Consider the following 25,525-nt stretch of genomic DNA (forward strand, 5'->3'; position numbering starts at 1 on the left):
TTTTATTGGTGCATTATGATTATATGTGATAGTGGGATTCTTTGTAATATACCTGTAACCAGCACTTAACACAGTTTAATCAATTCAATACCCAGAACCTCCTGTTTCCCTCCTCTCACCTCTTGCTTTCTCAGTGGTTGCGAGGTATTACCGTTGTATTTGGTTGCTAGCTATTGCACCTTGTATTTGTTGGGCACCAGATTTTGTTGAATCCTTTTAAATGCTGCTGGAATTTTCCTAGTGAATAATTGAATTACTTGAATGAGTTGGATCCTTCTAAAGAGTAGGAAACCCTCCTCAGGTCTCTGCACTCTCTATTTCCTTATCTCTCTCTCTCTCTCTCTCTCTCTCTCTCTCTCTCTCTCTCTCTCTCTCTCTTCAGCTTCTTCCATTCTAGTATTCTGCCTTAACAAATTCGGCCTTCTTAAACTCTGATCTCTGACCTTTCAACTGACTTCCAGAACTTTCCTACTCTGGCTTTGAAACTATTTCCAGGCAGTAAGTCAGGGCAATTGTAGGTCTGACCTACTTTGTTTCTTTTCCCCCTGGGATCATGTCTTGCCCTGTTTTCTAGTGTCAGAGACATTTGATTCATATTTTTGCTTTCTTTTCAGTTGCTTAAGGCAGAGGGTAAACATTGTCGCTGTTACTCCATAATATGTGGAAATGGAAGTCCTTTGGTTGTCATTTTGCTTTTCCTTCAATTTTAGACGTAATATGGATAGGTTTTGCTGACATATATGGGGCCTGGTGGCCTTTGCCTCTTAGAAACTAAGTCTTATCTTTCTTGTTATCTTGCTAAGAGGCTTGTGTTGATGACATAGGAGGTCATATGTTGTTGGGGAACATACTGTTCGACTGTCTTCTTTTTAGTAGAGGAAGTAATGCCCTAAGCAGAGATGTTTCAGATTTTGCCTGATGCAGTGCATTAGTTCCCAGAATATGCAACAACTTGGCCACTGATTTTTCTCCCACTGCTCAGTGGTTTTAAGGAGTATTCTCCAGCTGATTATTTTACCACCTACTCCATTCTTGAGTCATGAATCCATAGGCTTGAATTCTATTCTGAGAACCAAACATGGCAACATGCTGAGTTGGTTAGTTTGTTGCCTGGAAAAATATTAGGCAAAATGGATACTTTGATTAGAGAGAGAAAGAGGCAGATTTCATATGTTCACTTCCAAATAATAGAAAATAATTATTCTGGCTTATTCTAAAGATACGGCTGGAAGTAGATCTGTCATGTGACAGAGAAAGAACCTTTGTCCATAAATAGTAACCTTTATAGTAGGTTAGCATCTTAAGACCATATGTAAGTAGGGTGACCATTTGTCATGTTTGTGGAGGAGACTCCTGTTTTACACTTATTGTCCTGGAATTGCTAAAAGGATCCCTTTCTATTCTTGTGTCCTATTTTAGATGTATGAGTATATATAATACATGTACATGTATCACACATGTATGTATATATATTATATACGTGTCCTATTTATAAGGAACAGTTTAAAGAATACAGGGTAAGTATTAATTCCTTGCTTACTTTTGTTCCTTAAGTAATGTATTCACAGTTTACTCTGTCTTTACTTAAATAGCAGAAAGTGTATACTGACTAGTAAACATGTTTAAAAAGAATTTTTGGTATTTTTCCTGCAGATGATCTCAATGCCACCCACCAACACTGTGTTTTGGCTGGTTCACAGCCTCGGTTTAGTTCCACCCACCGAGTGGCAGAGGTAAGTGTAAATAAAAATGTGATTCACACTTAATTGGATGTGACAGAAGTGGTTGAGTGAGCAATTTATCACAGAGCTTTGGAAGAGTATTTGATAGAAAAATTGTTTCCATCTAACTTGACTTTAGTCTCTGTTTACTTGCCTTTTTAGCTTTGGGATATATTGGATGCAGGCTTAAAGTGTTTTCACAGCATGGGATAAGTATGTTTTGGTTCTTGGGGTTATGTTTCTTGGAGAAGGTAAATGCCATTGGCAGGTGTTCCTAGCTCAAGATTTTCTTAGTTGGTAGTATCTTTCAAGGTCAAGGGAAAGAGATGGGCCAGAGGAAATGGAGTGAATTTATGTGCTTGTGCATGTGATAGCGGTGGCTGGGTTTAAATGGTTGAGTATTTACATTTCCCTTAACTATATGGGCAAACAAATGTAAATTTAGGAGAAACTAACCGTCGTGCCAAGGAATTTCTGAACTCCCCAGATGTATTCAAAGCCCAGACTTTATTGCTTAATTCTGCCATCCCTTGGCAGTGGCTGCTGGTCAGATGATCAGACTTGTTCAGAATGGAAAGTTAAGAGATGAGGAAAATCCTTAGTAGTTACCCTATCCAGGGAGTGGGGGGATAATCATAAAAGGATTAGAAGTAGACCTCCCACCTAAGCTTGTTACCTGTGCTTGGTCTTAGGGGTTGACTTTTCAGGGAACCATGGGACAAGTGTGAAAAAGTAGGACAAAGGCATTGAACGTGTAGGGATGAAGGGATTTAGGAGATTTTAGTATAGCTGATGGGATCAACCAGGACCAAGATGAGACTCTTAGGATCAGGATGGGATGAGAGTGTTGGGGAAATACTGGGTGGCTACAGTTAGAGTGGATCCTAGGGTACGCAAGGGAGTGGCAGGTGAGGCTGACGCCTGCACAAGATCAGATTGCGAAAGGTCTTGGATATCAGATTAGGTGTTTGAGTTTATGTTGCTTGGCAGTTGCAGCTTATTGGTTACTTTTTGTTGATATATTGGCAATAACTTTAGGAGGATACAAATGATGGGGACTTCAATTAAACCTGTCAGGATCCGAACTATGGTAGCAGCAGCAGTAAAAAAAGAAAAATTCCCATGAATCACGGAGGAGGCCTAGAGAGAGACTTGGCAACTAACTGACTGAAATGGATAGAGGGAAGTAAGAATGAACTAGTGAAATGACACCCAGGAATGGGGGGGTCTAAGACGTGGGGAGGACATTGGTCCAGTTTTGAACAGGCTGAATTCAACCTGCCACGTGGAGAGGTCTAGCTGACAAATGGAAATGTGGAAGTTAATCTTAGGAGAGAGTAAGAAACTCTTCACTTCCACCCACTGCAATAAATACACACATGGAAAAGCTTCCTCAAAGAGCCTTTGGCCCCTGGTTTGAAAAGTACCCCTCCCCAGCCAGCCTGGATGCCTTTGTTCAGGTGGACCAATTTCATAATGTCATTAATTACTTTCAAAATGTCCTGAGACTTTGCTTTTTCAGATTAATCATGGCTGTGTTCCTATCTTCTAATTTTTAGACCAAATTTTGAGTACTAATTAAATAAAGAGGGGACTGTGTATAGTGATTCTGTTGGAAGAAGACTATCACCCTAAATCTATGATTTTTATATTCTTTGTGTTTTATTCAAGCTACATGATATTTTACCAATCAGACACATATAATGTGGATTATCTGAATATCTTGCTTTCTGTATTGTATTATCAATCAGAAAACTATGGCCTTTGGGCCAGTGGGCTACTTTTGTAAATAAAGTTTTATTGGAACATAGCCACATTTATTTGTTTACATAGTATTCATGGCTGCTTTGGAGCTACAGTGGCAGAGCTAAGTAGCTACAATACACACTTTGTGGCCTATCAGTCTAAATGTTTATTGTTTAGTATTTTAAGAAAAAGTGTGGCCAAGCACAGTGGTGCTCACCCATAACCCCAGCAGTTTGGGATTCTGAGGTAGGAGGATCACAAATTTAAGGCCAGCCTGGGAAAATTAGTGAGATACCGTTCATAACAAAAATTTTAAAAGACTGGGGATGCAGCTCAGTTGTAGAATGCTCATGGTTTAATCCCTAATACCAGAGGAGGGGGGAAATTGTGTTCACCTCCATTATAGATGATCCTTTGTAAACAGACATTAAAATTCACCGTAAAATAAAAGTATATTTTTTTAAATCAGTGTGTTAGGTGACTTTTTATTTCTATCTAAATATTAATATCAAAAGTAAAAACTGGTACTGGTAAAATTACAAGTGAAATGGGTATCTTCATATTCTGGTAGCTTTTCTGAATGGTTGACTTTTTGTAAACCACATATAGGAATATGTGTTAGGATCATAAAGATATTCATGTCTTGTGCTCTCTTCAGTAACATATAAAATTGGAACAATATAGAGAAGGTTAGCATAGAACAAAACAAAATATTCATATCTTTGATCTCATAACACCATTTGGGGGAAGCAAACATAGGAAATAATTCAATAGAATTATATCTATAAAGAGATTTATCCAGCATGACTAGTACAAGTGAAAATGGGCAGATCCTTAGTTAATTAAATTGTTGAAATTCACCTTAATTGACAACATTGGAAATGGGAATTTTGAATACTTGTGTTAAACAGTGAAAAAACATATACATTGATATGTCTACATTGATTTCAACTGTTTATGGACAAAGAGCCACAGTAACAAATAAAAATGGGTTAAGATAGTAGGATTGCTTTTCTTATTTAAACATTTTTATTTTATTTAAATCATTGTTTCTAATATTAGAAGAAGGAAAAGATTTTTTTCCCCGTATTGAAGTTACACTATTGTTTCCCTCAATAGAAGAGAAGAAAAAAAAAATCTATACAATTTTATAACCCTCACTGAGTCTACAAATGTCCTCTCTTTACATATTAACATTATGTCTTATCTGTGCCAAACAAAATCATTTGCTGTTTTCTGTGTATTCACAATATGTAGAAAACAGATTGTCTTTTTCTCCTAAATTAATCTATTATTTATATAGTTCATTAATAATGTATTTAATACAACTATGCATAATAACTGAATCCATAAATCAAATGTTATACAAAGATAGCTGTTCATTTGATGTATTCCTCAGAGTTATTCAACTTTTTTTAATGGTTTCAAACTGCCTTTTTTCTTTCTATTGTTTTTATTGGCATATAATAGTCATACAAAATAGTGGGTTTCATTGTGGCATGTTTATACATGCACATAACATAATTTGATCAATTTCAGTCCCTAGTACCTCTTCTTGTCCTCCATTCCCAATCCCCTTTCTCCACCCTACTGGTCTCTCTTCTGTTTTCTGAAAGGAGATTGTCTAAAGAAGTGGTATTCTGAAATTCAGTTTTGTAACTCAGAGAAGAAACCTATTCTGGTTTTTGGTTGTATATGAGTAGATTATTTCCTTTGGCTTTTGACCTTTATTCATTTTTAGTTTTTTTCTATTTGAGTCAGAATGTGCTTGGGATTCAACACAGAATGTCTCTTTTTAAATTTAAATTTTATGCATAATTAATTTTTGAGTAGGTAGGTTCTCAAATGGGTCAAAATTTAAAAATTGCCGAAAGCTATACAATTAAAGATTCTTTTTCTTCAAGTCAACTAGCTCCCCTTCCCCAAAGCAACCATCATCAGATTTTTGTTGTCCTTTTCGTGTTAATATATATATGTTATGTATATAACACGCATATACATAGCTGCCCTATCCAGCATTCTGTGCTTTTTATTGTGTTTCAAAACCTCATGATAATTATTCATTAGCATATAATTCTTATTTTGATGTAGGTAAGGTTTTTTTTGTTTTGTTTTGTTTTTTGTTTTTTGTGTTTTTTTACATAGGACACCAAAAGCATAAGCAGCTCAGGAAAAAATAGAAAAATTGAATTACATGAAAGTTTAAAATTTTTGTGTTTCAAAGTACATCCAGCAAGTGAAAGACTACCCACAGAATAAAAGAAAATATTTGAAAACTCTATACCTTGTAAGGTACTTATATTTAGAATATATAAAGAATTCTTAGACTCACTAAGAAAGAAGAATGCTGTTTAAAATGGTGAACAATCTGGATAGGCATGTTCCAAAGAAGGTATACAAAGGACAAAAAACATGTGAAAAATGCACATAATTAGTCATTGGAGAAATGCAAATCAAAACCATGATGAGATACCACTTTATCCCCATTAGGCTGGCTAGGGTACAAAGGATAATAACAAAAAAGAGGAGCCTTGTGAACTGCTGGAAGGAAATTCAGTGGTACAGCCATTTTGGGAAACAGTCTGGTACTTCTTCAGAAGGTTAAACACAAAGTCAACCCTAAGACCCAGCAATTTCATGCTTAGATATAGACCCAAGAGAAATGAAAACTTGTCAATGAATGTTCATAGTAGCTTGATTCATAATAGCCACAGTGAACACAGCTGAGTTTGATCACTTAATGAATGGATAAACAAAATGTGGCCTATTCATAAAATTGCATATTATTTAGCAGTACAAAGGAATTAAATACCGATGCTCACAGCCACATGGATGAACGATGGAAACATGCTACATAGAAGAAGCCAGACATAACGATCACATGTCACAAGATTTTGCTTATATGAAATGTCCTGAATAGGAATATATATGGGCATGGAAAGTTGACAGGTGGTTGCCTAGGGCTGGAAAGTTTGGTGGAAATGGAAGAGATTGACTACTTAAGGGCGTAGGGCTTCATTTTGATGTAATAAAATTATTCTGAAATTAATTGTAACATTCAAAGGGAGATCAGTAAAGGAAAGGGTCTAGGGGGTTGGAGGGAGGAAGTACTGGGAAGTGATATTGGCCAAATTACATTGTTCTATTGTAAGCATCTATAAATATATAGCGATAAATCCCATCATTATGTACAATTATAATATATATGGAAAGAGAAAAAAACAAATAAAATTAATTGTAGTGATGGTCATACAACTCTGTGAATATATTTTAGAATATTGAATTGTATGTTTTAAATAGCTGAATTTTATATATGTGAATTATAATTCAATGAAGTTTTAGCAAAAAAAAAAAAAAAAGAAAGAAAGAAAAGAAAAAGGAAAGGAAATCTCCCCAGCTCTGATCATAAATTCTTTATACCAAATAAAAGTCTTTGCACCAGGAAAAAAAAAATTGGGGCTGCAAATAAGGTTATATCATAGTACATTTAATTGCCCCCCTTTTTAAAATTATTTGTAGTTATGGATGGGCATAATACCTTTATTTTATTTATTTTATGTGGGTCTGAGGATCAAATCCAGTGCCTCACACGTGCTAGGCAAGCGCTCTACCACTGAGCCACAACCCCAGCCTTTACTGGTTCCCCTTTGATGGAAAATTTAGATCTTTTCCCATCTTTGGCTCTGATAAATGGCTGTGCAATTAATAACCTCTTATGTAGGTCACCATATACTTGGGCAAGTAAAGGTGGGAATAGAATAACTTTCTAGAAAGTCATTTAAAAATATGTTGTGGCAGGAGGCCTGTGGGATAAAAGTGATTGGTAATTCACCTCTATTCTTTGTTTTTTTTTTCTTTGTAGAAAATGGAGCTGCCGCCCTTGTGCTCTCAGCACTTTGGGGTCGTCATATTAAAATGTATATTAAGCCCAGCGTCTGTTTTTTGGCTCTGAAATTTTGTTTTTCCCAGGCTTGTCGATGTCATATTATATAAAATGGCAGCAACTGTGCAGAGAATATTTATACCAGAAGATTGGCCTTAAACGTTATTTCTAAGGGCTCAGTTTAAATTATAAATACAAAAATAAAAATATTTTAGGGATATATTTCCCTCCTTGTGTCTAACAGATAAATATATAGTGCTTGTTTTTTATCATTGTAGGAAATCCTTTCATTATCAAAATAAATGGAAGCATACTCCATCTGTACCCTCTTCTTTTCTGACACATGATTATTCAGAGGAGTTTGTCCATTTGACCTCTGTTTTGTTCCCTCAGACTCAGAGAGGGATGAACTAGTTATCAGTGTCCTTGCTGATACCCAAGTACTAAGTTCTGCCTTTGAATGTGCTTTGAGGGCATGAACCACATATTCTCCATTATTTGAATCTGTTCTGCTAAGGACCTCAACTGCTAGTATATGTTTTTTGTAGAAAAAGGAAATAAATTTCTTTGCCTTGTATTTATAAGTTCAATTTTTTTCCTGCCATAACTATTCTATTTCATATTTCATGTTCTACAGCCTGGGTACCTTTTTTTTCCCATTGTTAGATTCATGACACTTGAGATAAAATCAATGTCCTTGACTTGTTGATTAAGTAGTTATTTGTTCAATAATTGTTGCTTTTCTCCCACATTTAGGACTCAGTTCTAGATGCTATAGTATATGTAGAAAAAATATGTACATACAGAAGGCCTTAGTCTCAGGATATTTACTGTGTAGTTAGAGATAGGAGACTCACATGCTAAAAGAAAACCTGTAAGCCAAGTGGCCAGGGATGGATCCAGTGAGCAGGTCACTGTATTAACTCTTGGGTGAAGGAGTCTGGGGATGACAGATGAATTCACAGAAAAGATATGCCAAGAATACTAGGAAGAGTGGCGTGGCAGCCTTGGATTTCTCTCATACTCTCCCTTGCTGGTTCTGTCTTGGCAGTGCTCCACGGGAACCTTGGATTATATTTTACAGCGCTCCCAGGTGGCTCTGCAGAATATCCGTGATGACCTGGAGAATGGTGATGTCTCTTTGAAATCCTTTGAGCCTGCCATTTTGAAACAAGGAGAAGAAATTCACAATGAGGTGAGTAGAGTACTTCCAAGAACTGGGAAAGGTCTGAGATTCTACCCTCTCTGCAAGCTAACAAGTTGATCTGCCACAGTGTCATGCTGGTATGAGACAGCAGTCTGTGAAGTCAAAGGTGAAGGACAGGTTATGACAACAATGGCAGTAGCAAGACTATCAACATTTTTGTGCTAGTTCTTGGTCTTTGGGCAAAATCTGATAGACTGGGTAGCTTCTAAACAATAGGCATGTGTCTTCACAGTGTAGGGGCCCGGGAGTACATGATCAAGTACTGGCAGTTTTGATGTCTGATGAGGGTATATTTCCTGGTACATAGATTATCCCATCTCACTCTGTCTTATGGTACAAACTAGCCCCCTTGGTTATCTTTTGTAGGTGCACTAGATCCATTCATGAGAGCTCAGCCCTCCTGAATTTTCACCTTCCCAAGGCCCATCTCTTAATACCATCATCTTAGGAGTTAAGATTTCAACATAAGAATTTGGGGGGAACAGCAGCATTCAGACCACAGCATTCTCTAAGCCTCTGATTTCCATAGGGTGATGCAATGTGGACCAGATAATATGTTTACTGGGAAGAGCTGCATTGTAAGAGAGGAGCCTTGAACTAAGGGAACCTGCCTTTCTTCTGGTGCTAGTCAACAAGCTTGTCCTTAGCTCCAGATGGAGATAGTGTCTCACTTTTCAAGTCTGTAAGCAGACCTTCCCCTTGTTCTCAAGGGAGACGCTATTGCTCCCTTCCAAGGCCCTTCACTGTACAAGCTCCTTGCAGTGAGTATCTGAAACACAGGACAGTCAGTGCCTTGCTCACAGCACATGCAGAAATACTAGTGACCGTGCTTTTCCTTTTACTTATGAAATTAGGTGCATTTCAGTAGTCTATGAGACCCTCGGGTCTTGATCGCATTCGTTAATGTTTCACAAATTTACTATTCTTCCAATTTTTGCTTTATCTTTGGCTCAGTATATTGTTAACTAGTAGTTTTCTTTAAGCCAACTCATTTGTTACAAAAATTATGTTCTTTAAAAAGGAAAATTTATATTGCTACTTTAAGTGGAAATCCAGCATGACTAATCAAAAAAGTAGCAGAGTAAGAAGATCCAATGAAAAAAGAGTGATGATATTATATTCTAGTAAGTACTCTCGCCTGGAGAAGACTCTGAGGCTAAGGTCTCCTTTCTTCAGTAAAGAAAGGAGAAAAGTGGCAATGGTTTCATGATTTCCTAAATTTTTAAAAAATTATTTAATTCCACCCTTCAATTAAGTGAACTTTATGATGGGTAAATTATGCCTTTTAAAAAACTGTCAATGGTTTGGGGTTGTAGCTCTGATGTAGAGCGCTCGCTTAACATGTGTGAAGTACTGGGTTCAATCTTCAGCACCATATAAAGCAAAATAAAGACACATGTCCACCTATAACGACAAAATAAATATTTTAAAAAACTGTCAAAAGAATTAACAAGTGATAAAGAATTATTGAAGGCTGTTGCCAATCTGAGATTTTCTCTAATATAATCAGGATTGGTAGAGAATTGGTAATGTAAGTGTTTTCATTCATCCATTCAATAAATACTGACTGAGCATATGCCGGACATTCTTCTGGGATATACTGGTAAAGAAAAAAGATACCAGTATAGGGCAATCACCATGAACAATAAACAATACATTGGTAAATGATGTTAGAAGTCGCTAAGTGCTACTGAAACAAACCAATCAACAGAGCAAGTTAAAGGGGACGGAGAGAACTAAGGGGCATCCCTGTTAAAATAGAATGTCCTTTGAGTAGCTACTTGAAGAAGGTGAGGGAGTAAGCTATGAAGATATCTAGATGTGTTAATTAGTTTTCCTTTGCTGTAAGAAAATACTGAGAAAAACAACTTAAAGCAGGAAAGGTTTATTTTACATCATGGTTTCAGTCCACTGTCGCCTGGCTCCATTGCTTTGGGCCTAAAGCAAAGCAGAACATCATGGCAGGGTGTAGTCGAAGAAAGCTGCTCACCTAATGGCAGCCAGGAAGCAGAGAGAGAAAGAGAAATAAAGGGGTTGGGACAAGACATAACCCTCAAGGGTATACCCCCGGTGACAAGCCTCCTCCACCTGACTCCTGTTTCCACCACCTACCAGTCGCACCACCAACTGGGGACCAATTTTTTCAACACATGAGCCTCTGGGGGACATCCCAGATCCAAATGATCGCCCTGGTGAAGAGCATTCCAGAGAGAACCTCCACTGCAAAGGCTATGGGTGAGGCAGAGCTTGGTGTTGGTGCAGTAGCTGGAGAGTGTGAGTGCAGGGAACGAGGCTTCCAGAAGGAGCTGAGGTCACAGGTAGAGTGTCAAGAGACTGAGAAAGAGCAGATGGTCAAGGTCCTCGGAGGACCCTAGGAGGACCCTAGGACGGGGCTTTCCTTTACACTGGAGGAAAGTGAGGAGTCATTGAACGGTTTGGAACAGAAGGTAAACAGTGTCTGCACCCACACTGACATATATCTTTTTAATATCTTAAAAATTTTTGTGAAACACAATCAAACTTTCCAGAACCAAAGGCAAAGAAGTTCTTCCTTCGAGGGGAATAGTAACCCCTTGCAATGGGAAGCTGACTTTCTTTTCTTAATTGTGCCTAATAGGTGTCCTACTTTCCCTACCATCAATCCTGGCTGGAGACATTGCTGATAGATAGAATTGCTGAAAAGATAAACATTTATTGGGCTGGTGACCTCACTGAATTATAACTGGGAGCCAAGTTATGTCTTTTTCCATTGTGTAAAAATTCTCATCTGGAAATTCAGTTATTTCCTTCTGTAAAGATCTCACAATTTGGGGAGTCAGATTAGCAGATCGGGTGCTGTCTTTAACGGGCATATAGGCTGTTCTGTTTTGCTCTCCTTTCCCGTCTTCTCTGACTGTGATGTTTTGTTATCATCTGTGGGCAAAGAAAATCTACAAAATCACACTGTTTACCTCACAGTAGAATATAGTCATCTGAATCCATCTGCTTCAGAAAGTGACGGGCTGTTTTTGACAATGTATATGTCAGGGAGGGGGGCACAGATGTAGCAGCAATCTTAGTCCCTTGAGACCAGCCTGGGATTAAATGGTGAGAGATCTTGAGTCTTAGTATCATGTGTGCCAGCGTTTGCCACCCCCACCCTCCATCTTCAATTCTTCAAGGTCATCTCCTTCCTTAAGAATCAATTCCATATGTCAGGATGCTTTGGCAGATAGTATTCTTTTGCCATACAGAATGGCCTGGGATCGAGCACCCCCACATCTTCTCTGTACTGTGTTCTGATGTTAAACAAAAGGGCCAGTGTCCGTAATAGTTACTCAGTTTCTTCTTATTTGCTTTCCTCTTTCTTCAAAGCCACAAACCTTTACCGGACTAATAATAGGGAGAGAAGCCCATGATTTTAAATGCTATGTGCTTTCAGACTGTCTGGCTTTAAGAGTGGCTTGTTTTCCTTGTCTAGGATGGTTTCTAACTTAGCAAATTGGGAAGTTTAGGCCTGAGTACCTTTTAGATTTCTTTTTTTCTACTTTAAGATGCTTGGGAAAGATTCATGTTCATGTATAAGCATGATCTCCCTCTGTGTTATTAAATTGTTTGTTCTCATTCTTAAAAACAGTAAAATGTGGAATCAGTTTCTCCTGGGAGACATCCTGTTTGGTGGGTTTGTTTGGCTCTCCTGTCCTTCTGATCAGACCTGCGTCTTCCTTATAGCTGTGGTGCCAGGGTCTGAATAGGGTACCTCTTTGTAGATTGCACCTTACCATATCTCCCTGGCCTCATTTCTTCCTCAGTGAAATAGCTTATTTCGGTTGTTACAGCGAGATATCAGCTCTAAGGGCCATGTTCACGTATCTCATGAGGCAGCTATGATCAATAGTCTGGACAAAGGTGGTCGAAGAAAAGCCGGTGGTATTTGCTCACCTGTAGGAGTGCAGGAGATTATTTCCAACTGTTTGGTGTTACAGCTAACATCCTAGAACTAGGATTTTAGAGTCTTACAAGCTTTATTCCCCAAGTGCCTGGTGACAGAGGTTCAGGCAGGTGATAGATCCTGTTTCTTTCTCTGGGTATTTCTGGGAGAAAAGCTTTTCTTGGTCGATCTCCTTTTTGACTATTCCGTGGAGAAGGCAAGTGCAGGTAAGAGGGTTATAGAGATGGTTTTCTGGGTCACAGCTGTGAACCTTAATCTACTGTGAACATGTTTTCATTTTTCTCTGGAGACCTAGAAGCCCCTCCAAGATTCTGCATGGTCTCCCGACCATTAATCTTCCTGATGCCTGTGGGCTTTAAGTTTCTCCTATTGTAAGTGCTCAAAAGATTAGATAATAGGGACCCTTCATTAAGTGCATGTCAGAAATCAGGGAGTTTGGTTTCTAAGCATAAAGAAGAGCGAACCTGGAAAGTTGTCTCCTCTTGTTCTGGTCTTCAGGGACCCCCATCACCACGGAGTGTTTCTGGGCCCCCAGTCAGTGTTTGCCCTCCTGACAACTTGTCTCTTATTTCTGCTCTGTTAGCTGCAGGCCTCCTTGGGGGGACTGCACTCAGGAGGAGGGAGACCCTGCCCTGTCATGGTTAGAAACTTTCATGAGTCAGTCACTATGGTTAGTTTTGATTTTTTTTTTCTTAGTCTAAAGTAATAAGGCTTCCACTGGATTCTAAGTCCTGTGTTTCTAGTTTTGTGTAAAGTCCACCCTACAACTTGTCTTTCTATCCCCGAGTTTAGGGGGCAACTGGGATCAAACCCAGGGCCTCATCCATGCGAGGCAGCCACCCTGGCCCTATGCTTGAAGTCCTAATCCATACTCCCCACCATTTTCTTAACTCAAACTCTGAATCAACTGGAAATATTTTTTTGCTTCTTTACATGATTTTAAGAAGGAATTAAAAAAAAAAAAAAGCAATTACTCCTCTTGGCAGTGGGGAAACTGGTAAGAGTGGCCTTCAATTAAAATCCTGTAAAAATTTTTTTTTGCCCACAACATTGAAGTGAAAAAGTCAGGTCATGGCGTGGAATAAAATGCATGCCAGTGGATTCGGTGTCCACAAAGATTGTATCTCGTGGGCAGCCCTTCAAATCGTGAGTAAAGCTCTCTTGGGAGTAGGTCCCCAGAGTTGAATTCTCTCATTGGCACCAGGGGAAGGGGTGGATCAGAGCTGACATCAATGTGGAAACTTCTCCTGCTCAGAAAATGTCATCAGATTATGAGACACTTGCCAATGATCAGTTCTAGGGCTTGTGCTCTTGTTGAGTTTGTATTCTTTGCTTCCAGCAAGGACCTGGCACTCAGTTGACAGTTCCTTATTAACCCAGCTAGTCATCGCCACAAACCTGTGCAGTTATTATGTAATTATTCCTCCTCTGCGGATGGCATAGGCGGTCCGTAGTGGAGCCCAGTTTTAAACTGACTCCAGAGCTCTTATTCTTAACCATGACAGGATCTGCCTCAAAAAGCAGGGAGGTAGATGAGAGGAAGATGAAGGCCTTATCCAATCAAAGGGACAGGTCTTTTTCTTTGCTTTCCTGTCTAGTGACACAGTGGCCAGATAGGCCCTTCTCCTTGCTTCTGAGTTTTGATTTATTGAAATCCAGGTTCTAGCGAACCCTGATAGGCTAAATGACCTGATTATATGTGATAGTGTGTTGGATTTCCTGGGATACCGTGGTTGCCAGGGTTTGTGTATTTTGCCCTCTTTGGTGGAAATAACCAGCCCAAAGGCTGGAAGGTCTTGTCAACTCTCGCCAACACGGGGCTTGATGCATTGCTGACAGGCTGTTCTGATAGTGTGAACAAATTTCATGTGAAACTCTTTGAAAAGAGCTCATTTTTCCCTTTGTAATAAATATTGTTAAGCTTGTATCTTCGCTGGAGTTATCTTTGCTGAAGTTAAACTATGTTTATATTCGTTCTCCTTTCAAAGCACTCAAGTTCACTTCTGTTAACCACTGTCTTTCAATGCCACAGATTAGGTGTAGCAACTGTTGTCTTAATATTGTCTACATTCCTTTTTTGTTTTGTTTTGTTTAAACAGCTTTAACTGAAATCAGTTCTACATATCAAACAAACATTTAGTTAATGTAAACTAAAACCTTTTCATATGCCTGGGTGTTCTCAGGTTACTTACTGTGAGCCATTTTTACCATTGTCCAACCTTTACAAGTTGCTTTTGTTTGCTTCATGAAAGTTCAATGTGGATAAACAAACAAAAAAAATTCTTTGTGGTAACAGGTGACAATTGTAATGGCCAGGCACCTGTGCATTAAATACAATCACCATAGCAAAACCAGACGATCCAGCACAGAACTGTGATTGCTGCACAATTCTTTAGAAGGTAGAGGTAAAAATTTTTAGACTAAATGGTGTTATACTTTGATGGTACAATTTGATTTTCAAGATGAAGATGAGGTACTAGGAGACTTGGAGCATAGACAGGAAGTGATTGGTTAAGCTTCTGAAGCGTTACTCAGCTTCTCATCTGTGTATGTTGGGGTTATTTCAGTTACAAGGGAAAGAATGGTGAACCTGAGTTGGCTTACATCTTCAGGAATGGCTTGATCAAGAGTCAGTTGGTGTTACCAGGACCTGGTTTTTAACTTTTTATCTGGTATCTGTCTCCTTCTGTGTTGACTCCACTCTTCTTTTGAGGGCAGGATGACTATTATAGAGTCTTCTTCCTGTATCTTCTGACAGTCTTGTGACCCTTTCTAATCATCAGAACACATTACTGTTCTTCCTAAATCCAAGTCTGTGTCTAGAGAAATGGGATAGGCTGATTGTCTTATACTTGGGCTGTCAGTTCTGCCCCTAGTGTTGGTACCAGAGCTCTACCTAGGTCACATGGACTGAGACTGAGGAATGGATGGTGATGGATTACCAAGAGAATACCAAGTTTCTGCTAGATTAGTCGGAGAATGCTAAGGGTAGCAAAAAAGAAAAGTTCACTGTAGTGAGTTCATAAGAAGGGAAATAAATTATTGGTATCTTTGCCATTTTTTCCCTGTTGCCATTAGTCCTTACTGAGTTGACAAGTGACAATTTGAATAGCTTTGTAGGTTTAATGTATCCCTCCATAGTTAATTTTACATTGTTTGGTTATATGGACCGAGATTATCACCAATTTCTACTGTCTATAGGAAAGCTCTTTATTTAAATCTAAGAAACTTGCAATTGATACTGCTAGTATGTGGCCTTGTCTTCATTAACATGTTTTAATGAGAATATTTTAAAAGTCCATTGAAAACTAAAAAATATATTTTTTAAAAAAGAGAACATTTTGTTTTGATTATGTATTTCCTGTACATAGTGCAGGTTGCTTATACTTTAGGATCTCAGTATTTGTTATTGATTGACTTAGTTTCCTCACTCTAAGTATCTGACTAATACACTTATTAGTATTAGTCTGATACTAAGATCAATTATTTATTAGTCAGATACTAAGTATCTGACTATAAGTGTGATTGAAAACTCCTCCCTGGTTTGAGCGGGGCTGCCTTCCTGCAAGGACTTCAACTTTAAACTGCTCTTTTCTTGGAGAAACACTCTGGAGATACCAAGTTATATTGGGAATGGCTAGGCTGAGCTTTTCTCACATTTTCTCACCATATGGCTATTAAGTGACCAGAGAAAAATTGAGTGAGGAAGTCACTGCCCTTGTCTGTCCATCACAAGGACATTCGTCACTGCCACCTTCTCTTTCTGGTCCCCAGGTCGAGTTTGAGTGGCTGAGACAGTTCTGGTTTCAAGGCAGTCGATACAGAAAGTGCACTGACTGGTGGTGCGAACCCATGTCAAAGCTGGAGGGACTGTGGAAGAAGATGGAGAGCGTGGTAAGTAGCTGAGGTCTGGGGCCGCGTTTTCTTGAATTCTGTGTGTTCATATCCCGAGCTCTCTAATTTACATAGGCAAGTGCATATTTAATCATTCCAAATTATTGACTTAGATTATTCTTGGTAAGATGATGGGACCAGCCAGGATTTTGTTCATACAACCTCAGCTCAGTTAATAAACAGACCTAGGGTATATTCTGCATTGAAGGCTCTGTGCCAGGGGTGTGCTGGGAAGCAGTGATGACAATCCTATCTAAAGTTCATTTGCATTTTTAACACACCAGGCACTATTCTAAGGGTTCTCCCTGCACCAACTTTTAAAATTTTTCCAACGCTAGGTGGTGTCAAATTCTGTTATGAGCCTTACTTTATAGCTGTGAAAACCGAGGCTCAGAATTGCCTCTCAAGATCCCTGGGTAAGTGGCAGAGCAAGATTGAAGCCCAGGCAGGCTGGCGCCAGAGCTGGTGCTCCTCACCACTGTGATCCAGGCATTTAACAAGGAGAGAGACATGAGTGGCATCAGGGGTTACATTAGCCAAAATGAAATTCTATAAAACAGTTTAAAAAACTAAAATCGCAGTCCAGACAAGGGAGTGTTAAATTCAGGCCACGGGAGCTAGGACCGTTTTGCAACTGCAGATGTGACTTTTGGGAAACTTGGATGGGGAGGAGAGGGATGGGATAGGGCACTGGGAAGGAACATTAGGCTCTGGGAACTGTAGAAACAAGATCACAAATGAAGAACTGAGCAAGGAACACCAGGGGCATAGTAAGAAATAGCAGGAAGGCAAGTTGAAGCCCCTTAATTAAGTCTTCCTTGAAATAGTCGTAATAATAGCAGACCCTTAGATGATGCTTGCTAAATATCAGACACTATCTACGCATTTTCTTTGTAGCTTATTTAACCTATATGACAACCTCATAAGGTAGGTATTATTTTCTCCCACTTTTACAAATGCGGAGACTAAAGTCTTTTGTAACTTTCCCAAGGCCCTGTAGTTAATAGGTGGGTGAGCTGGGATTTGAACTAAAGAAGGCTGACTCTGAGGTCCTTGTCCTTCACTGTCTTCACTGTTCTGCACCAAACAGTTGAATTCGAAATGTAGTGGAAAAGTGATAAAAGCCTGCTAAATTCTGGAGAGAGTACCATTGCACGAAATTTGAAATGTGCCGAGAACAACGAACTAGTCTGCAGAAATGGTAGCCATTGATAATCCCTATTTTATGTTCTTAACTGTTTATTGATGTATTATTGACATTAAAAAAGTCTGTACATATTCAGTGTATACATCCTGATAAGTTTGGAGATAAATGTATACCCATGAAACTGTCGTCATAATCCATGCTATAAACTTATCCATCACCGCCAAGGATCCTCCCACCTTCTTATTTGTTAGTATTGTGATAAGAACAGTCAATACAATCTATCCAAATCCCTATTTTATAATAATGAAAATGTTAAATCGCAACCGTGAAGGCCCTAATATTAAAGATTGGGTCAGAATTAGGAAGGCCTTGCCTTCTAGGCCTCTCCTCAAGTCTTTAAACCTTGCGCTTTTTATGGAAGGGAAAGGGATGTTGTAATTATTCTTTTAGCATATTAACAATATCACAAAAAATTATTTCTCCAAAGACCTGAGTCAGTGCAAAACTGAGCATTGTAATACTGAGTTGGAGGTGATGAAAGGTCCTTAGCTACATTTCCGTAGTTAGTTCTGTTTCTAAATGAAGCCTGGCTAGAGGATGTGCTCTCTTTATGGGATGTATGCAACTTCAGTTCCAGCAATTTCCTTTTTAAAACTCCTAATGTGTAATTTGGATTTCATCTATTTACGTATGATTTTAAAAATATCTTTACCTGGGCTGGAGTTGTAACTCGATGGAGAAGGCTTGCCTAGCACAAGTGAGGCACTGGGTCTGATTGATAGATAAATAAACAAACAAACAAATAAATAAAATAAAGGTATTGTGTCTGTCTACAACTAAAATAAAAGAATAAAAATAAAAAATATATCTTTACCTGCTAAGCCTTAATTCTAAGACATCAGCTTGACTTTGAAGTTGTAATTTGTAAATGTTAGGAATGAGAAAATAAGAAAGGAACTCACTGATTTTGTAAAAAAGTAACTTTATAGCTTATTTTTGTTTTTAAGTAAAATCTTTGATCTTTGATCATAAGAGAGATGTTCTCTATAAATTCATTTAAAAGAAATATGTGTGTGTAAAAATATATATATACATACATAGGAGATACATACACACACACGTATGTATTTGGTGTTGGTGGCATATTGAGAGACTATCTTCTATTTATTTTATAGCTCTCATGTAAAAAAAATACCAAAAGAAATAGCAACCCTGGGAATTTTCCAGAGCTAGTTTCCTTTCGGTTGGTGTGGCATTCCTAAGTGTGCTGTAGGAAATCAATGGCCTGGTGCCTCTTCTCTGCAAGCCTCAGGGTGATCATTATCAGCAGAGTGAAGGTTTGGGCCAAGATAAAAGGGATAGTCCTTCTAAATTAAATTTAAGCACTGCTTCAAGCCTTTCAAAATGACTTTTAACAAATTCATAATAATTTATTTTTGCTATTGGAAGAGACAGAAGAGAATAATCATTGGAAAGGTCTAGGGCTCTGTGGCTCTTTTAGTACACTGCCATCTGGTACTTGTTGTACAGGGTGGAACTGGCCCTAGCTGGTTAGATTCCTACTCTGTGTCAGCCCAGCTCCTTTTTTTTAAAGTTGCAAACAGTAGGGGGCAATGTTGAGCTGCCATTTTGAGGCCCCAAGATGCTAGCCTTTCAGGAAAATGCATACAAATGTACTATTAACTGTCAAGAATTATCCCTGTTGCTTCAAGTTAGCTGTAATCTCCAAGATTCCATAACACAGGAAATCAGTTGTGGGTTAACAAATTCAACAGCAATTTAACATAAAAAGTGCAGTGTTTGGTGCACATTTGGATCCTATAGAATTAGACTTAATCTAAACGGCATTTCTGAATGTACCAACTTTGCTTCCAGGGAATATACTACTCAAAATTATTATCATTTTAGACAAATGATTCTTTGTTATCTTTATGCTTTTTTTTTTTGAATTGTAAAATCCATGTGTGTGTTGCGGAAAAATTTCTTTAATCAATGCATTTTGTCTGTTCTGCAACATAACATCGATCTCTTTTGGTGAGAAAATAAAATAAAAAACCTCAGGCAATGTGTGCTTTACTTTTCCCCGTTTGCTTATGAGTAAAGCAACCTTTGACGGCCCTTGTATCAGGGAAGAGACTTATGTTGTAATTTCTCTCTGTCTTTGTATTCTTTTTTTTCTCCCCTTGCTTTGTGGTTGGGAGGTGTAGTCTCAGGAAGGATAGAGAAGAATGGAAAATGAGCTTTGAAATAGCTTTTCTTCCATTAATGGTAATTGCTTCACATGTCATAACCAGTCACATATTTCAAAAAGTTTAGTCAGCTGTCTCTAACACTCCCCTGGCCTCCACTTCCCATTCCCTGTCCCAGCAAGCACCATTTTTATCGCACTGTTTATTCATGCCATTTCTCTCCCATAGGATAGTTTTACCCTGTGCATGCTCTTGTGATGTAAATGTTAAACCTTACATTTGAATGACATTCTGATAAAATATCACTTTCCCTGAATATTACCTCATGAATTTATGAGCCATTAAGCCCAACGCTACGTAACCCTTCCTTACAACCCAGGAATTCAGCCTAGCCTTTCCCCCTCCATCTTTGTGCCCTATTGAAGAAGTGTTAGAACACTGTCATGCTATTCAAATATTTGTATTTTATTTTATTTTTGAACCACCCTACTACCTCCCACCCAAGATTATTGTATTATGAGGAGTCTCTTCAGGATAAGAGAGAGTTACCATTTGAAAGAAACTGTATAAGCTTTGCTTTCTGGGTAAAGAGGCATATGAAAAGCTGAAATCTCCTGTGAGGTGAGGAAGTCTTGCTGTGGCCAGAGATTCAATGGATAGGCCATTTGTCTCTCAGGGTCTGGTATCGCTCTTTGCAAAACTGACATTTATTTTACCTATAAAAATGTTTTAACACTATCAAATTCACAGTGACACTGAAAAGAATGCTAGGTGTGAAATCCTCTAAATTGATGACATTTATTCATTTCCTTTTGACCTTAAAAAAAAAAAAAACGAAAAAGAAAAACCAAAATAAAACCTATTTGCTTTAATCCAGTGGAAATATTCTAGAATAGTTTCCAGAATAAACATTTTTCAAAAGTACAGATGATTTATATCCTGGAGAGAAATTTCTTCATGCGTGTTTTCATTGCTTTTCCTTTTTGAAGAGAAAGTAGATCCTGATCATTTTGAATTGTTTCGAATCCCATTTCCTGTCCTGACAGTTCCTTGTGCTGGAATTGTGGCACATTTCTATGGCGGTTGGCCTTAATAACCTTTATTGACTTCAGTGGGCAGGAGCCAAGACTGGATTATTTTAATGTATCCGTTTTGAAACTGTGTGAAACACAACATATAATTATGTTAGGTAAGCTATAGGCTACATTTAATTCCACCCATTTATGTTAAAATTTGGCACAGGAGAGCAGAGAGATGTGGAAAATGAGTAGGTGTTTTATTTAATAATGTAACCAGTTTCTTGTTGTTAAAGTTTTAAGAGAGAAATGTACTTAAGAATGTAAAGGTTGTCCCTGACAAGGTATTTATAATACTCTAATTTCAAGATGAGTCCTGCCTCTTTCCTTGTCATTTTAGCCTGTGTAAATCATCTTGGAGAGCCTTCTTATTGCCAAGTGGATGTGGATGGCCTTAGTGTAGGTTATACTGTTGTAGAAAGTGACGGAGCTGGTTTGGGGAACGGTTAATGAAGCAGCGATTTAGATTAGATTCTTATAACTGAATATTGGAACTAGGCTGCTTTTTCACATGCTGAAAAGTATACTGAGCTTATTGCTATTTACTATTGCATAATAATAGTTCAGTTAGCTAAATTTATTTTAAACCTTCTTCTAGATTAAAGATTTTGGGAAGTATGAGGGAAAAAGTGATAAAATATAAGTATTAACTATTGGTTCATGTGAATGGTAGAGTCAGTTTATATGATATATTATGTTTCTATGTTATATATGTGTATATTTTTCCTTCCCATTAATATACTAAGTTACATGTGCTAACATAATCCTATCTTCCATATTTCAGGGTTAGCATTTCTGATTTAGAAACAGAACATATTATGATAATTTAGGCTCTGGTGTGAGATGTCTGGTGGTTTAAAACTAAGATTTAAATTTCCTTCTCCATTTTCTGATGGGGACAATTCTGAGTGGCTCAAGATATTGTTCAGATTGGAGGCAGGTTAAACAGTTACAAGCACCCAATAATTCAAATTCTGGAACACTATGTTTTGGGAACTTTATGTTTAGATTTGGAAATTTGGAAAAAAGAAAAGTCACTTTCAGCCATAATAGCTTGAAATCTTTGGCTTGCATTTTTGAGTATCCTGAATGTGTTCACTGTAGGTTGGTTCTTTCCATTTTCCCTACTCACCCACCCACTCCAATTCCCCACCCCTGTATTGTTGTATTAAAAGTAAAATACTTTGGGGATAGATTTCAGCATGTAATTAAGCAATTAATTTCTAGAAAGTTTTGCTAAACTTCTTTGATTGCCTTCTGAATTTCAGATTTTTCCATTTTCCTTCCTTAGTTGCTATAGATTTAATAGTGAATTTTTAAACATGTTGTGCATTCTGTCTTTTTGTGAGGGGGGAATTACAATTCCAAAAGAATTCAGGCATAAGCCTCAAAAACTGTATGTGTATGGAAAGCACAAAAGACTGTGTTTATGATTCTCTTTGAAGTGTTTTTGCAACTGGATAAGGAAAATTTTAGAAACTGTCTGATAGTGTTCAGGGTAAATACTTAAACCCCTTTAGAGAATTTCACACACAGATACTGTGCAGCAGAAAAAAGGGATACTTATGTTTCTTAAAGCTGCTACAGCCTACAGCTTTGTACTTAAAGACAGAGGTGTTGAATAGAATTCTACTGAGGATACATCCGGTGACAATATCTCCAAGAACATCAGAGCAAACCAGTGGGTAGGACTTTCTGTTTTTAACCCTTACAAGAGCTGTGTGAGTCGCGCTTTATTGGTACCCAGTATTAGGATGTGCCGGGGACATCCCAGGAATGTTAAGAGGATCTTTCTGCTGCCTCTGTTCTGCACACAACAGGGACAAGACTAAAATCGCTGAAGATGATGAGACAAGCGACAGGGGTTAGGCAATGCCAAGTGAAAACCTTGCCATCCCTTTTAACTCTTGTTGGTATGTGGAGAGAGAAAGCAAATCCACAAACACAATTGCGATTTCAGCTTTGATTTTTTAGGGTTTAGTTAAATTGTGCCAATCTTCATTAAATACACACACACACACACACACACACACACACCCCTGTACATTTTATGTGTTCTACATGTTAAAAAGAAATAGATGAATTCTCTTGTTTTATGTGTTTTAAACTACTCTAAAATTACAATTGATATAAAAGGTGTGCAGAGCCTCCCTACTTTCCCCTGGGTGCTCTTGCAGCCTTGGCTGCTGGAATTTATTTGGGGTTGCTTTGACAAACAGGCCCTCCTCGCATTTAGATGTGAATTCAAGAACTCTGGTGCCAGATTGGGGTGTCAGAAACTTTCATTTTTCCGGGGAAGGATACAGCAGAAAATGAAAGTATGCCTTCTTTTCTTTTCTCAAGCTTTTTTGTTGTTGTTGTTGTTGTTGTTTTTAAGAGAGGGTAAGAGGGGTGATTAAATGTAGCTGTGGTCTGCAATACATTTGCAATATCCTAGAAAATCTCAGTCCAGAAGAGTGAAGTAATGTTAAAAAACAAACAAACAAACAAACAAAAAAACAGCAGACCTGCAGTTTTGAAAGGGAAGCAAGATTTCCAATGGACACTGTGCCATTTATTTGAAGCATTATCCAGATTTTAGGCTCTCTTTTCCCCAAGTTGGCAAATGAATGATCCCTGAAACGGTTCCTTTCTGAAGAATTTTGTGATGATGATCACATGAGAAAGTTGCTACAGTATAAATGACATGTGCAAGGTGTCACCAGTGGTGATGTCAGGAGGAAGTAGGAAGCGTCCTCAACGTGGGAGGCTTCCTTACTTTTGAGTCTCCATTAGGATTGCATCCCTTCCCGTCTCCTCATTTCCCTGCCTCTGTAACTGGGGTTCAGTTCAGGAACTAAAGACATTTTGGAGCACACTGCTATTCTTGGTATATTTCTGTCCACTGTGGGTTAAATACTTTGGGAGGTGGGGCTGGGAATTTTTCCATATTTTGTAAAAAATGTCTCTATGGAGAAATGTGCTCCAAGTGCCAAAAAAACAGACTTACCAAAGAGCTCTGGGAACACATTAAGTTGGCTCTTCCGTACATTAAGGGTAACATAACCATCATCCTGCTCTCTCCTCATTGACTTCTGTTAAATAATTACCCTTTATTTTCAATCAAAGGAAATAATGGTATGTTGCTTTTTTCTATATTCTTGAAAGTCTCTCAGGTCATTTTTTTTTTCTTTTCCCCTGTGGTGCTGGGGATTGATTCCAGGGTCTTGCAGATGCTCAGCAAATGCTCTACCACTGAGCTACATCCCGGCCCTTTTTAAAAATTTTGTGACAGAGTTTCACTGAATTGTCTAGGCTGATCTCAGGCTTGTGATCTTCTTGCCTCAGCCTCCAAAGTAGCTGGGATTACAGGTGTGCACCGGTACACCTCATTTGTAGATATTTTTAATTCTATCTCTTCCTAATAAGTAAGTTATGATTTATTTTCTTCGAATTTTCTCTACATGATCTCAGCCCATCTTTAACCACCCATGACAGTCTCACTTGTAACATTTCCTTGATGTGTATAAAAATCTCAGGTAATTTCCTGCTTGTTTTCAATTGATAAGATTGCCTTCAAATAAAAATCTGAAATATTAGGTTTATATCAGAATCAGACTCCAATGTTTTGGGTATATCTGCTTGGTTCTAAAGACTTGGAGCTGGTTGTAGCTTGATAATATATAACCCTATTACTTAAATATTATTAATTTAAATGGGAAATTATGAAGTACCCAGAATTATGTATCAGATGTTGTTTAACAGATGTTGGGGGATTAGGAGGTTTTATAAATGTCATAAACTTTTCATGCAATTAACAGTGAATTTTTTCAAGGATGGGAATGGTGAGCTATGCCAATGCATATAATAAATTAATATTTTCTTGGTTCTGAAGTCTCAAATCCTGGGACACCTGAATATTAGATAGGAATGATGGGCTCTATCCAGCCATCCAGTAATAGGTATCTCAAGTTTAGCATGTCTAAAACCAAACTCTTAATTCCCTGTAATCTCCTGCTCTTTCCCCCAGTTTCTCATAGTTCATTACCTTGAACCATACTAATCTTCTCTGTATCATTTCAAGTTTAGTTTGTGTGCTAGAGGAAGAGGGTCGAGGGGGAGGGATGAGAGTGGGAAAGGGGAGTGGGAAAGAAGGGTGAAGTGGATCAAACTAGGTTATATGCACGTAGGAATAGATCACACCGAGTTCAACCTTTGTGTATAGCCCAAAGGTACCAATTAAAAAATAAAAAATAAAATTAATAGAAGGAGGACCATTTGAGTAGAAGAAGGGGATCAGGGAGAGGGAAGGTTAATGGGATAATGCTGGGGACTGAAATGGAGCAAATTATGTTATGTGCATTTACGAATATGCCAAAATGCATCCCACAATTGTGTGTAACTATAATACAGTAATTTTTAAAAAAGAAAACCAAATTGAATCGTCCAATTGCCCAGCTAACCCTCAGAATCCTCCTGGTTTATCAGTCAATCTAGTCAGCTCTGTTTTCAAAATACACTCATGGTCTGACTCCGCCCGCTCCCCAACTTTGGTAAACACCACCATGGTTTGTAGAACTAGCCTCCTAACCAGCCTTCCTACTTCTGCTATCCTACATCCATTACAGTCAGACCCTTTAAAATACATGGCAGCTCATTTCACTCCTGTGGTCCAAACCTACCAGCATGTTCAGATATCCCCCTTCCTCTTGATGGCCAGAGTCCTGCAGGGTCAGTCCACACACCCCTCTC

General features: G+C 38.2%; 1 protein-coding gene across 3 annotated transcripts in view; it reads left to right on the top strand.

Moving 5' to 3' along the window:
• Window positions 1-25,525, top strand: part of Fto (FTO alpha-ketoglutarate dependent dioxygenase) — a 366,796-nt gene that overhangs the window by 159,750 nt on the left and 181,521 nt on the right. For all 3 annotated transcript variants that reach the window (XM_078032323.1, XM_005318182.5, XM_078032324.1), the window contains exons 5-7: window positions 1,654-1,733; window positions 8,402-8,545; window positions 16,263-16,382. In XM_078032323.1, coding sequence (XP_077888449.1) covers window positions 1,654-1,733; window positions 8,402-8,545; window positions 16,263-16,382 — 344 coding nt within the window. The remainder of the gene's footprint in view (window positions 1-1,653; window positions 1,734-8,401; window positions 8,546-16,262; window positions 16,383-25,525) is intronic.

This window comes from Ictidomys tridecemlineatus, chromosome 15, assembly GCF_052094955.1.
Source record: "Ictidomys tridecemlineatus isolate mIctTri1 chromosome 15, mIctTri1.hap1, whole genome shotgun sequence".
Taxonomy (NCBI): domain Eukaryota; kingdom Metazoa; phylum Chordata; class Mammalia; order Rodentia; family Sciuridae; genus Ictidomys; species Ictidomys tridecemlineatus.